The 11,340-nt window shown below is 46.7% G+C and overlaps 5 protein-coding genes across 5 annotated transcripts; 2 read left to right on the forward strand and 3 right to left on the reverse strand.

Moving 5' to 3' along the window:
* Positions 1-1,663, reverse strand: SPPG_09087 (rDNA-binding RNA polymerase I transcriptional factor). Its single transcript, XM_016757242.1, has 5 exons — positions 1,629-1,663; positions 1,175-1,566; positions 797-1,088; positions 483-733; positions 1-385 (listed from the first exon to the last, which is right to left on the reverse strand). The coding sequence occupies exons 2-5, from the start codon at positions 1,397-1,399 to the stop codon at positions 68-70; spliced, it is 1,086 nt and encodes a 361-aa protein (XP_016609339.1). The 5' UTR covers positions 1,400-1,566; positions 1,629-1,663; the 3' UTR covers positions 1-67.
* Positions 1,664-1,720: 57 nt separating this feature from the next.
* SPPG_03110 (uncharacterized protein) lies at positions 1,721-3,961 on the forward strand. The gene is made up of 2 exons (XM_016751393.1): positions 1,721-2,258; positions 2,328-3,961. The coding sequence occupies exons 1-2, from the start codon at positions 1,823-1,825 to the stop codon at positions 3,842-3,844; spliced, it is 1,953 nt and encodes a 650-aa protein (XP_016609340.1). The 5' UTR covers positions 1,721-1,822; the 3' UTR covers positions 3,845-3,961.
* SPPG_03111 (uncharacterized protein) lies at positions 3,875-5,683 on the reverse strand. Its single transcript, XM_016751394.1, has 10 exons — positions 5,518-5,683; positions 5,373-5,449; positions 5,095-5,129; positions 4,900-5,019; positions 4,781-4,828; positions 4,596-4,713; positions 4,401-4,531; positions 4,249-4,331; positions 4,139-4,180; positions 3,875-4,066 (listed from the first exon to the last, which is right to left on the reverse strand). Exons 1-10 carry the CDS (start codon positions 5,518-5,520, stop codon positions 3,941-3,943), a joined length of 783 nt encoding a protein of 260 aa, XP_016609341.1. The 5' UTR covers positions 5,521-5,683; the 3' UTR covers positions 3,875-3,940.
* Positions 5,684-6,769: 1,086 nt separating this feature from the next.
* SPPG_03112 (uncharacterized protein) lies at positions 6,770-8,283 on the forward strand. The gene is made up of 5 exons (XM_016751395.1): positions 6,770-7,045; positions 7,134-7,335; positions 7,423-7,438; positions 7,503-7,920; positions 7,991-8,283. Exons 1-5 carry the CDS (start codon positions 6,818-6,820, stop codon positions 8,021-8,023), a joined length of 897 nt encoding a protein of 298 aa, XP_016609342.1. The 5' UTR covers positions 6,770-6,817; the 3' UTR covers positions 8,024-8,283.
* SPPG_03113 (uncharacterized protein) lies at positions 7,999-9,347 on the reverse strand. The gene is made up of 5 exons (XM_016751396.1): positions 9,194-9,347; positions 9,097-9,124; positions 8,953-9,030; positions 8,477-8,858; positions 7,999-8,408 (listed from the first exon to the last, which is right to left on the reverse strand). The coding sequence occupies exons 1-5, from the start codon at positions 9,325-9,327 to the stop codon at positions 8,371-8,373; spliced, it is 660 nt and encodes a 219-aa protein (XP_016609343.1). The 5' UTR covers positions 9,328-9,347; the 3' UTR covers positions 7,999-8,370.
* Between the last annotated feature and the right edge of the window lie 1,993 nt (positions 9,348-11,340).

The raw sequence follows: 11,340 nt of genomic DNA on the forward strand, positions 1-11,340 counted from the left end.
CAGAAATTGTGTGCATCGCAGTTTATGGGTGGTAGTCTTGTGCGAATCAAAGACGTTCAAAAGAACGTCAAACAAAACCCCGTAGCGGGTCTCCAGGATTCTGGGCAGCAAAATCCTGTATGTACTGAAAGACCAACCGCAACATTGCATCCAACTTTTCTACAACTTGCTTGAAATCCACCGCTATTGGAGAAATTTCCTCCTCATCATCAGAACCAAAGTCTAAATCATCCTCATCCTCGTCACCATTAGCGTCGGTGGCCATGCCAGTTTGCGCCTTACTCCATACGCTATCCGGATTATCCGTCTCCGTAGTAAAGACTGTTCGTTGGACTTCTTCCCATAAATCATCGTCCAAATCATCCAATTCCACCTGAATTTCGACCTAAGAATGAATCAACATGTGAGCGCGTGAGATGTCTGGAAATCGGGACAGAACGATCAAATGATCGATTGAGACAACGTTTTCCCATTTTACTTACATCAATTTGCACAATACGATCTATTATAAGCGCCAAAACTTGATCTCGCAATACAGGAGCATATTCTACTATGCGTAGGACATTTCGAAGGTAGTATACGTGTACGTCTAGGGCTTCGCGTTTGTGAGGAAAATTTTCGGTGATGATGGAAAGCATAAAAGATGGACCGGTGGGTATCAGTGCGAGGACACTTCGAAGCATGTTATGCACACGATCAAAGTGCAGTGAGGGCGCTATTGACGAGTTACCTCCTACAACCACCAAATGCCACTATTAATGAATGTTGCATCGTCGTAGATTCTCATGACTCTCACCTTCACGGAGGTTTCGTACAAGCATTCTCGTTACAGGGGCTACATAAACCGCATGGGCGCTGACAAGGTTTTGAATTAAATGGCCATAGACGGCCACGGTCTCGTCTTCGCACGACACCCAATCCAGTGAAAGGATCGCGTCCACCATGTCATGGAAAGTGGGTGTAAGGCTGGAAACTATTTGAGAGAAGGCGCGTAGCCAATACACCAGGGAGGATGAAGGGAGACAACCGGATTGGGGTGGTCGTCGCGACAAGATATCAATAATAATAAGGTAAAGTGAAGAGTCACCCTACATGAATTCCAGCCAGATATACCGTTAGAACATGCACCCTGCGGCCGCAGCTGGAACTCAGGAAACAGAACAGAGAGACTGACCTCCAATTTATTCCGTAAAGCAGTTCCAATTTGTTTCACAATAATGCCCACATCTTGTACATTAAGCGTGGAGGTCCGCTGATTGGACGATACCTCGGCCTCAACGGACATAGGCGATAGCGGAGCGGGCATATCGAATCGAACGCTCTTCTGCGGTTTCACTGCACCCGCCTTTCTCAAGATAGTTGGAGAAGCAGTGACGAGTGGGCGGTCTATCGATACCATTGTGCGCCGCTCCCAATCGGAAACCGTGATTGTCGACTCCAATGCCTGTCTTTTGATGTCCTCCCCCTCCGTCTCGGCTATTGATAAAACTATTTCTAGACCTGTTCGCCTACCACCTTCAGCAAAATCCTGGAGGAAAAGTCAAGATAGGATATGCTGCTTGCGTTCTGACAAAACAAACCAGGCACGTGAAACGTCATTGATTGGTTGATTGCTTCAAGTATTTTACCCTTATATAGCCACATTATATGGTGAGGTAATCAACGTTGAGGGTCGGAGTGCGCCGATCAGGCATTGGAGAAAAGTATCCGAATCGACCAAAAATGACTTTTTGGAAAAAGTTGCATCGCGGTGATAGAAACATAAAGTCCAACCCCTCTTGATGTGAATTACCCCAATTTTCTCTTTTTATCCCATCTCATCATGCAAGCGCCGGCCTCACCTCCCCCAACACCACCCATCAAGGTCCTTCACAAAGTTCAAACCCCAACAACACATCTTACAAAATGGCATAATTCAACCCAGCGTCGACGAGGGCCATCCGACATTGTGTTTGGAGATCATCGACATTTTCCGCACACAGATCAATTCCTATCAACAATGCGCACTGATTACGACGGGCAGCGGCTAGATCCAGCGAACATCAAAGTGGCTCAGGAAACAGCCGCAAATAGATGTGGCCCTGATGTCCATGTTCCAGTGGGCCCAGCTGGAAAGCCATTGGGAATCAATACGGCAGATAAACGAGAAGGGCATATAGCGTTTGGGGATCGGAGTAAGGTCTCTGATTCACATTTTGAGAGTGTAACTGATTCGAGCTACAAATGTCCACCGCCAATAACGGCGAAGATAAGTCGAGGTATGTCCTGAATCAATAGTTCAAAGGGCTACTGGAATTATTGCTGACTGTTTCATGTGTAATTTTTAGGCATGGGTGCTGGTGAATCTGATATCAATGTCAAGAACCTCCCTCCGTCGCAGCAGTTTCACCATAAGGCCCTGACAGCTATTAGCGCAGCTCACGTCGGCTTGGAAACCCGCAAAGACCTACCCATCGATGACAAACGGTTCCACAATTATGTGACAACTCACCAAGCTGCTTACGCTACAAAAGGTACCATGCACGATGTGGCGGAGGGCAAGGGACAAGCTGGCGGTTATTGTAGAAACAATCGTGCTAGTGATATCCCGTTAGGTGATCCCGCCAAGGAACGAAACTATGACACTATGGCCCGAAAGTCGTACATTGATCATGGGCGTGATGCTTACACTAAACCAAAGATCATTCCACCGCCACGACCAGCCCGTAATCTGCTGGCAATGGATGCGCGGACGAACAATGAAGACGCTACATTTACCTCCACAACGGCGCAAACATACAAGGGTCATACCATCCATCCTATTCACCGGGAGACCCAAGTAAACCCAGGACAACTCAGCAGCAAAAGCTCCATTGCATTGGGAGAAGAAGGAGCGCAATACCGTCAAACAGAAACGTCCGTTTCTCGTCGCGACTATGTGCATGACCCGCAAGCTTCCCAAGCTGCTCGTCACTTGGCACGATCTTCCGTTGCTGATCGGTTGTTGAGCAAGCCAGGGATTCACACAGCCATCCAACCTAACCCAGTAGCTCAAAGAGACTTGGAGTCAAGCACATCGGCATCCTACCGGGTACCCGAACATATGGCGGCCTTAAAACCACTTGCTAATAGGCGATCGGCGGGAGTCCGCTCCATTGCAGCTATGGGGACCCGCGAAGGAAACGGCCACAGCAAGGCAGATATGATGGCTGTATCGACTGTCCCAACCGGTGATCCAACTCATTTCAATTTCAACACATCCACCACCACGAATTCCACCTTTTATCAGCCATATGAAAATTTCAAAATGATACCGCATCCCATTCTAGGCGCCAACATCACAAAATCCAGTTTCAAATTCAGCGAACCCGAAGACGAACTGAAACCAGCGGATCGTTTCCGCTCTTCTACACATTCTGCGTTCATTCCACACGACGTAACCGTGGATCCGGTCGTACACCGTCGCCCACCACGTTCCACACTACATCTCGACGGATCGGTCGAGGCGTTACCGATGTGGGCGAATGAAACAACGCAACAGGCCCACTATCGTCCTCCAGTCACTTCAGCTGTCCATGACCGACACGGTAGGTATATGGCCGTGGCACCAAAATCGACAGCAAAGCCTCTCTTGTTTCCGGTGAAGACAGCGCACATCACGCCTGATCAAATATACCAGTCAACGACACACAAGTTTTTCAGGTCGCGTGAAGGTCTGAACTTTGAGCATGGGGAAAATATGGTGGATAGAAAAGTCAGAAGGGGAATGAGAGGCAGCTCGGTTCCCTTTGGTGATCAAACCGTCTCCTACTACAAGGAGCTGACAGTAAAGAAAGGACCAGAGCCAGTAGTTGCAGCGTCCTGATCATTTTTTGTTGATGCTGTTCGCGTAAACGATGGTAAAAACTAGCATGTGGCAAAGCTATCTTGTTAATAAAATCACAGGAAGAAAAATAATATATCATTCATCTTCAAAACCCAATTTTTCTCTGGCATATTCTACAAATGAGTCAATCAATACAGGCCATGCACTATCTGTGTCGTGATTGCTGAAGTTTTCGTCAGATGTTCGGATGAATTCAAGTAACTGTCCATGAAATGGGAAAAAAGGATCTGAGCATTATGCGAAGACTAATTAGCCTACAGCACCAGCATATACCAGATTCCACGTGTCTTTGCTGATTGCTTTCCCATGTTTTTCCTGTGCGCAGAACTCATTTTAACGGCTTCAATCTATGTAGTTGAGGAAGAAACCTTTACGGGACATACCCGAAGAAACTCGACCCATAAATCTAAGTGCTTAAACTTGTCCTTCAATAATAATTCCCAAAAAGCAATTGCAGTATCTAGCCCTGTAACAGTACCCGCAAAGAAAGAGATATTAGGGTATATGAATTTGATATGGACACAGAGCCATTTACCTAAACTCTTCTGGTTTTCTGCTCGCGCAAAGCTGAAGGTATAATTATAAACGTCCCTGAATTTTGACGGGTCTTTCAGCTCTTCCCGTAAAGATGGAATGACTTCTCGCATTTTTTCGATTGTATCACACCTATCGGGTGCATGCACGAGATCAGCATAAAGGCTTGAAATCAAAGTTCGAATCAAGATCCTACCCCAAATTTGTCCACCCTTCCATCCATCCCTTTCTTCGAAAGTCACACATTCGAGGACTTTGTAGGTGCCAGGCTAGTACGAGGGTTACGACATCGGTTGGGTCAACTTCTAGGTCATCTAGTTCCAGCGTGTGCTACCAGTTAGTAATCTTGGGCCAGCAAAAGGTCATGGTGTGTGTACTTACTACATAGCGATTCAGTGCCATCCACCAGGATAGCATCTTCGTCGGGATCTGAAAGGGTTACAATCAAGCTCTGTAAGAGTCGGGGTATACCATACGAACAAAATTTCAATCCTACTGACCTTTGTATTTGTCGAACAGCGCGGACAGTTTACGTTGATCAGCGCCCGCCCATGTTCGCCCATTTGCAGTTGCGCCACCCGTTGCGAAAAATGCGTCTACAGCTGCCTCCAAGTTCCAGTCTACCGATGACAAAGATTCGCGGTCATTGGTTTTTCCCTCAATCGCGCTATAAGTCTGACAAGTGGAATGCTTACTGTTTTCTTTCAGAAACTTCTGTGCGGTCTTGTCACTATAAGAGCCGGGCGGAAAAGGGTTATATTAGATTTAGTTCCATGATAATGGTCCAAGGTGTTTCAACTAGGTCATTGTGGACTCCCTTCTCAATGCTCAGTAAAGTATATCAGAGCTGTCCGAATGTTATTTTCGAGTGGTCTAAGCGTTACTCTCCTGGATAATACGCCTCCCACTTTCTATTGTCATGCCAAATTCCCAAGCATTGTACGTGTTCACCGTTACTTGGTTCCCGCCTTACTTTGCATTGGTGAATCCCACAAACTGTTTGATCTTTTCTCGTTGGGCAGGCTTGATTGATCCCCCTGTGAAAAATGACTTAAAGGTGTAGATGTCGATTAGCAAACATGCCCATCTTGATCCTTTGGGCGTAGTTGAACTAGTACCATGTCTTTCTGACGTGATTTACTTTCAATCCGTGATCGGAGAGCTGGTGCAAAGTAGATTCGACAGAATGGCTGTAACAGATCGAGTACGTGATGCGCAGGTCAGCGGCGTGATGTTCTTTCCAATCCCGGTCAGACTTGCACACCATCCAATCCGTAATGTCGGGAGCAGCGCACTTTGTTAATTTAAAATTTGCCATCCGATCGACGCTTACCTGGCTGACGTAATCGCACTGACCTCTGTCTTAATTGTGGATATCGCACACCGTCAAATGTCGAAAAGGCATGTAATGGATATAGTCAGGAAAAGAGTTACTACACTACCGTCACAAACAATGCTGGCTGTTGCTGGGTAATACTCCAAAGCCCCAACATCCGGTAAGCTATTTCTAATCATCCTGCTTTGTAGTCGCCTAGAAGGTGGAGCTCGATCCCTGCGGTATCGGGAATAAAGAAAGCCAAATACCATTGGATCAAACCAGTAGATGCAAACCAGCCGGGGAACTAGACAGCAATGATTGAAGGGCCTTTGGTAGCGGACGCCGTGTCCGAGGTGGTTGTCGTCGGGGTAGCTCCAGGGAAGAAAGGTAAGACCTGCAGAGATGTCAAGAACTGATGAAGAAGCGAGGCACAATAGCAATCTTGAGAACGAGAAAGGAGCAGAATGATACACGAAGGAATGGATACTGCCTGCATCTTCCTTCATATTCTGAGGGCACGTGACCGTGCTGATACGACATACGTTGCAAATGCCCCGACCCAATGCTTTTCCCTTCCCTTATTTCCGCTATCTGCTTTGTATCCAGATCATATCTCCTCAGAATTGGTGCATCGTTTTTATCCCAATATACTGCACATCATTCCAATCTATTGCCCCTTTATGACTTTTTAACTCGGTGACAATTACCGAAGATAGTAGTGTTTTTACACACTGTTAATGCAAGGTTTAATCCTTTTAGCTTTTACAATAATGGTCAGCAAAGGATCACGGATAAAGCTGAAATTATTCATGTGTCCATTTACCTGAGCCTGCTTTTATACATCGGTGGTAGTTCCTCATGTTTGAGGATACTTCCTTACATAGAAAAATAAGTACTTTTTTCCAATGGTCACTTCCATAGGATAAGAGTAACATTCAACTGTATCTTCTTTAATTTTCCTAACTGATGATTGTCCACCAAAATACAGTACTGTAGTCCGTCATCATGCACGTGACCACTCTCACGATCGGGGAAACCAACCAGATGAGCATGACTGTTGATCCGCGATCTCGTCGCCGAGATTCATCTCACTTGTTCTCATGTCTGATCCTGCTGTTCAAGTTTCGAACCTCACCTTTGGTTTCGGTGGTCCGTCCCCGATTTTGAAGGACCTTTCCTTCTCCGTTCCTCGCGGTGGCCGTTGCCTCTTGGTCGGCGCAAACGGGGCGGGTAAATCAACATTACTGACGATCCTCGCAGGCAAGCGTTTAGTCAAAAATAGTGGAGTGAGAGTAATTGGGAAGAATCCTTTTGATGATGGAGCACAGGTCAGTATAGTGCATGCGACCTCTTTGTCTACCCTGAGTTGCAGATTATCGGTCGAAGTTTCACACTTATCATGACGTTTCTATGCAGAATATCACTTATCTCGGCACAGAATGGGCTCATAACCCTATTGTGCGCCGGGACGTTCCTGTATCTCGTCTGCTCAGATCTCTTGGCGCACAGCGGTATCCAGATCGGTGTGCGGAACTACTGGAGATCATGGACGTGGACCCTGACTGGCATATGCACGAAGTATCCGATGGTCAACGGCGCCGTGTACAAATTGTTCTAGGTACTGGGATGAGATTTTGCTTTTTGTCTGCAATGGACAATTGAGGATGTCAACTTTGGCTCATATTATGTGTTATTCTATGCACAGGTCTGATGGAGCCATGGTTGGTACCCCAGCTCAGTAGATTTGCGCCTTCGTGTCGCCTGCTTATACTCTCTACCTGCAAGGGAGCTTCTATTGTTGGACGAAGTCACCGTCGACTTGGACGTACTGGTGCGCGCCGAGCTTCTCTCGTTTCTGCGCAAAGAAACCGAAACACGCAACGCAACCATTCTATACGCAACCCACATCTTCGATGGCTTGGGAGGATGGCCCACGCATGTCGCACACATAGTAGATGGGGTGGTCGATGTAGTCAGAGACCTAACAAGTCCTTCTGGGTTTCCAGAGCTGACGGAAGCTAAACGGACGAGAATGGAACAGGCTGGTGCAGTCGGTGCATCCGTGCTGGACAACTCGCCCTTGTTGATGGTGGTAGAGAAGTGGCTCAGAGATGATAGTAGTAGGATCCGCAAGGAAGGAAGGAGAAATCAAGAAGGGAAAGTGATGACCAAGTGGGAAATTCTCAGTGAAAACATGAAAGAGGTACTTGCCTTCCTTGCGCTCTGTGCTAATTTTTACGGCGCAATTTAATCCTAACCTGTGGTCTTTTCAGTATGGCGACAAGTTCTATAATTATTGGAATTGAAACCACATCAAAGAACGGTAACATGATGCACTGCAGATGATGCCTGGATAGCTTATAGATGCAAGTAGGCATACACCATTTTGAAGGGTAAATTATCATAATAGTGATTGACATGAGAAATGCACGAGACGGCATTTCATATCGCGTCATGTGTTCTCAACGGTACGCCCTTACTCGCTCATTGAACGCATACACCGCTGTATATCCATAATGATGATGTTACCGCCCCGAAGAATATATGAACAAGTATGAAGATATGCTGAAGCAAACAATTTGCTCGCCTAACGCCGTTGTCCTGCATCCCTCACCGGTGTGCCGCAAATGGACACAGGGTATCCTTGCAACCCTCAAGCTTCAGTCGTGTAGTAGGTCGTTCTGGAGCATTCTGTCAAGTCCCAATCTTGCCATGAGCACTTACTTTCACTTGGAGACTGTATATACGTTAGGACTTACGCTCCGCAATTTTCCGCGCCAAGTCGGCTTTCTCGAAACAATCGTCCGACCGTAACCCCCGTTCTTGCAGAATGTTTTTGAGATCTTTCACAGAGTGTCCCATGAGATCTTCATAACTTTCCTTGACAAGAGGCAGTGCGCGTTGCTTGGGCATGTTGCGGGATGTAGCCTGTTGAGCCAAGGCTGCCAGTTTACTCTCGAATTCAGGGTCCGCGGGGTGACCTGCCCAAGCAATGCGTCCGTTGGTATCAACGAGAAAGACATGAGGGATACCACGGGCACCAGAGGGTATAAAGAGCTTATTGCGCGCATCATGCTGTGCATCTATCGCAACTGTGTAGTCCATACTGGACCCTTGCGAATTGACGAAAGATCGAATTTTCTACAAACAGTACAGTCCAATGTGAACCGGCTGGGTTGAGCAAATGCGGGCAAAAATTATGATGGCGTTCACAGCAAACAAACAAGCTATTTACATTTTCATCATTCTCATCTGTGATCCCGATGAAATAGACATCTTTGTCGCGATACTTTCGTTGAAGCTCGGATAGATGCTTGAAATGCCATTATAACATCAGACGAGGTCGGGGAAACATCGATTGTGTACACATAATACATACTGGGAAGACTTGACGGCAAGGTCCGCACCTGTGTTCCGATGCTCAGAATTAACTGTCACGGCACTGCCGCGAGGAACAATCGATTTCTGATCTTTACCAAGTTGCCCAAAACTCGATAACGAGAACACGTTTGTGACCTTCAGGGGCACTGGCCGATATCTGAACAGGCTCGCCCTTGACGAATAGGAGTCCCGAGATGGTGGGGAGCGGTTGCCCTATCAGTTGCGACATTGTTGTTAGATGGAAATACGTTTCGAGGAGGAGAAACGAAATAGGTGTTTGGTCATCAAAATCCATGCACGTGAGAGCCTGTTGCTTACGTGTTCGAAATTCCGCCAAGACGTCTATTTACGGACATCGGAGGTTTGCTCCCTGAGCGTGGCTTCTTCGCTAGATAAAGCTTTCCCTTTTTGATGCGTTTAGATTAAACGTTTGCTTGCACGCTTTTCATACAACTCACCTTGAAGATATGTCTACCGGGGGGGCTCGCAAGGTGGTAGATGATGAGCATCAGCGGACGGCCAAGAGTTATACTGAGCATTTTCTCCATCGTAACTCATCTTTAGCCAGCGAGACAGCCCCTGGGAGTATTTCGGTTAGCACAGCTTCTTGTTATACGTGCTAAGGAAAACACCTAACTAGTAAACCGTCCATCATTGCACTCTAGAGGTCATGAGGGGACCGTATACAGCATTGATGTAAATGGACCCGATGTGATACTAAAACCTCCCCAAATGAAAAAAAAATCCGGGAAGGTAGAACCTCTCGGAGAGCGTGGAGATGAAGCTGATAGGAGCGTGACCCTGGTCTCAGGTGCGAGCTCTTTGAGAGATGGATTGCTAGGCTATTTCCAACACCTGATGCTCACATTTTGATTTAATAGGATCCCACGACCAAAGCATCCTGGTCTGGAATGTATCTTTGGACACTCTATCGAAGAACGCGATACTAACCAAGGTATAGTTTGCTTCCTGATGGTCTTACTACAATAAAACACGCCCATTGACGGCTACCATTCAGATGGAGCGAATACGGACTTTACGAGGTCATACGGCTCATGTCTATAGCGTGGAAGTCTTACCCCATCCGCGTGGAAAGCCGCGGTATATGGTATCCGCCGGAGATCAAACAGTGCGATATTGGGATTTGGAGGTCTGTAGGTGGAGAGCAAGGATCTACTGCTAGCAGTATCCTCATGAATGCAGAAAGACAGGGGAAAATCTGAAAACACTTTCAGGGCACACAAACTACGTTGCATGTTTGCGGACCAGAGGGAAGAGGACTTTTTCAGGATCCTGGGACATGAGTCTTCGAAGTTGGAATCTCGAGGTACAGTCTTTATATTTCCACGCAGCCTACTTGAACCTCACCAACATCCTTCCATAAGACTTACAAGCCCATGCACGTCTTTAAAGGACACCGCAACATTGTTAATTGCATAGATGTGACGGACACGGACGTTTTCAGCGGTAGCTGGTAATTAACGAGGGCAACCCAGTATCTAATCACCACCCTAACTCCCGTTGCGACTCTCCTATAGGGATATGACTGTAATACAATGGAGTCGCTCTGTATGTTCTTTACGTTCGTCCAGATTAGGCTTACTGAAGAGTTGGAGTGGCTGATATCTCAACCTAAGACAGACAGGAGAGCCAGTAAATGTTTATCGAGGGCATACGGATGGAGTCCAGTGTCTCCAAGTCTCCGGCGACTTGTTACTTACGGGGTGGGTCTCCCATTCCTTCTGTTTTTAGTGGCACTATTCGCGAAAAGCAACTCTTGACAAAGCCTACTCTTTGGGATAGATCTATGGATAGAACGATTCGAGTATGGAGTCAAAAGGTAGGTCAATTCATGATTACAACAATCAAGACGACCGCGTCTAATGAATGCCTCTAAAAGACGGGCAAAACCAAAAGAATTCTCAATGGTCACGAAGGCGGTGTAGAATGTCTACACTTAGTAGGCCGAACGTGCTTCTCGGGATCTTACGATAAAACCATACGGTGAGTTACCGCGAGCATCTGAGAATATCACTGCTTGATGCTCATCGAACGGATACATTCTTGATCCCCAGTTGTTTCAAAATTACGGTCAGTTGGTACTATTGTGGAGTGGTTTATCGTAGCGCGACTCGCTAAATCGCATTTTCAGACTGGAGAATGCATAGCCATTTTTGAAGGGCATACAGATGGAGGCAAGCGCAGTCGGATTATGTTCATGTTAATCTCACTACTGATCTCT

This window comes from Spizellomyces punctatus, assembly GCF_000182565.1.
Source record: "Spizellomyces punctatus DAOM BR117 chromosome Unknown supercont1.5, whole genome shotgun sequence".
NCBI classification, from domain to species: domain Eukaryota; kingdom Fungi; phylum Chytridiomycota; class Chytridiomycetes; order Spizellomycetales; family Spizellomycetaceae; genus Spizellomyces; species Spizellomyces punctatus.

Excerpts from the sequence above, each read along its gene's own strand:
- SPPG_03112 (XM_016751395.1), top strand. The coding sequence starts at position 6,818 with ATGTCTGATCCTGCTGTTCAAGTTTCGAACCTCACCTTTGGTTTCGGT. Across the intron at positions 7,046-7,133 it reads CTTTTGATGATGGAGCACAG|AATATCACTTATCTCGGCAC; the intron begins GTCAGTATAGTG and ends GTTTCTATGCAG. Across the intron at positions 7,921-7,990 it reads TCAGTGAAAACATGAAAGAG|TATGGCGACAAGTTCTATAA; the intron begins GTACTTGCCTTC and ends TGGTCTTTTCAG.
- SPPG_03113 (XM_016751396.1), bottom strand. The coding sequence starts at position 9,327 with ATGTCGCAACTGATAGGGCAACCGCTCCCCACCATCTCGGGACTCCTA. Across the intron at positions 9,125-9,193 it reads ATCGAGTTTTGGGCAACTTG|GTGCGGACCTTGCCGTCAAG; the intron begins GTAAAGATCAGA and ends ATCGGAACACAG. Across the intron at positions 8,409-8,476 it reads GGCGCGGAAAATTGCGGAGC|AATGCTCCAGAACGACCTAC; the intron begins GTAAGTCCTAAC and ends GGGACTTGACAG.
- SPPG_09087 (XM_016757242.1), bottom strand. The coding sequence starts at position 1,399 with ATGGTATCGATAGACCGCCCACTCGTCACTGCTTCTCCAACTATCTTG. Across the intron at positions 734-796 it reads TGTACGAAACCTCCGTGAAG|GAGGTAACTCGTCAATAGCG; the intron begins GTGAGAGTCATG and ends TGGTGGTTGTAG. Across the intron at positions 386-482 it reads ATCGTATTGTGCAAATTGAT|GTCGAAATTCAGGTGGAATT; the intron begins GTAAGTAAAATG and ends ATTCATTCTTAG.
- SPPG_03111 (XM_016751394.1), bottom strand. Across the intron at positions 4,714-4,780 it reads TGGCACTGAATCGCTATGTA|ATGACCTAGAAGTTGACCCA; the intron begins GTAAGTACACAC and ends CGCTGGAACTAG. Across the intron at positions 4,532-4,595 it reads GAAGGGTGGACAAATTTGGG|GTGTGATACAATCGAAAAAA; the intron begins GTAGGATCTTGA and ends TGCACCCGATAG.
- SPPG_03110 (XM_016751393.1), top strand. The coding sequence starts at position 1,823 with ATGCAAGCGCCGGCCTCACCTCCCCCAACACCACCCATCAAGGTCCTT. Across the intron at positions 2,259-2,327 it reads AACGGCGAAGATAAGTCGAG|GCATGGGTGCTGGTGAATCT; the intron begins GTATGTCCTGAA and ends TGTAATTTTTAG.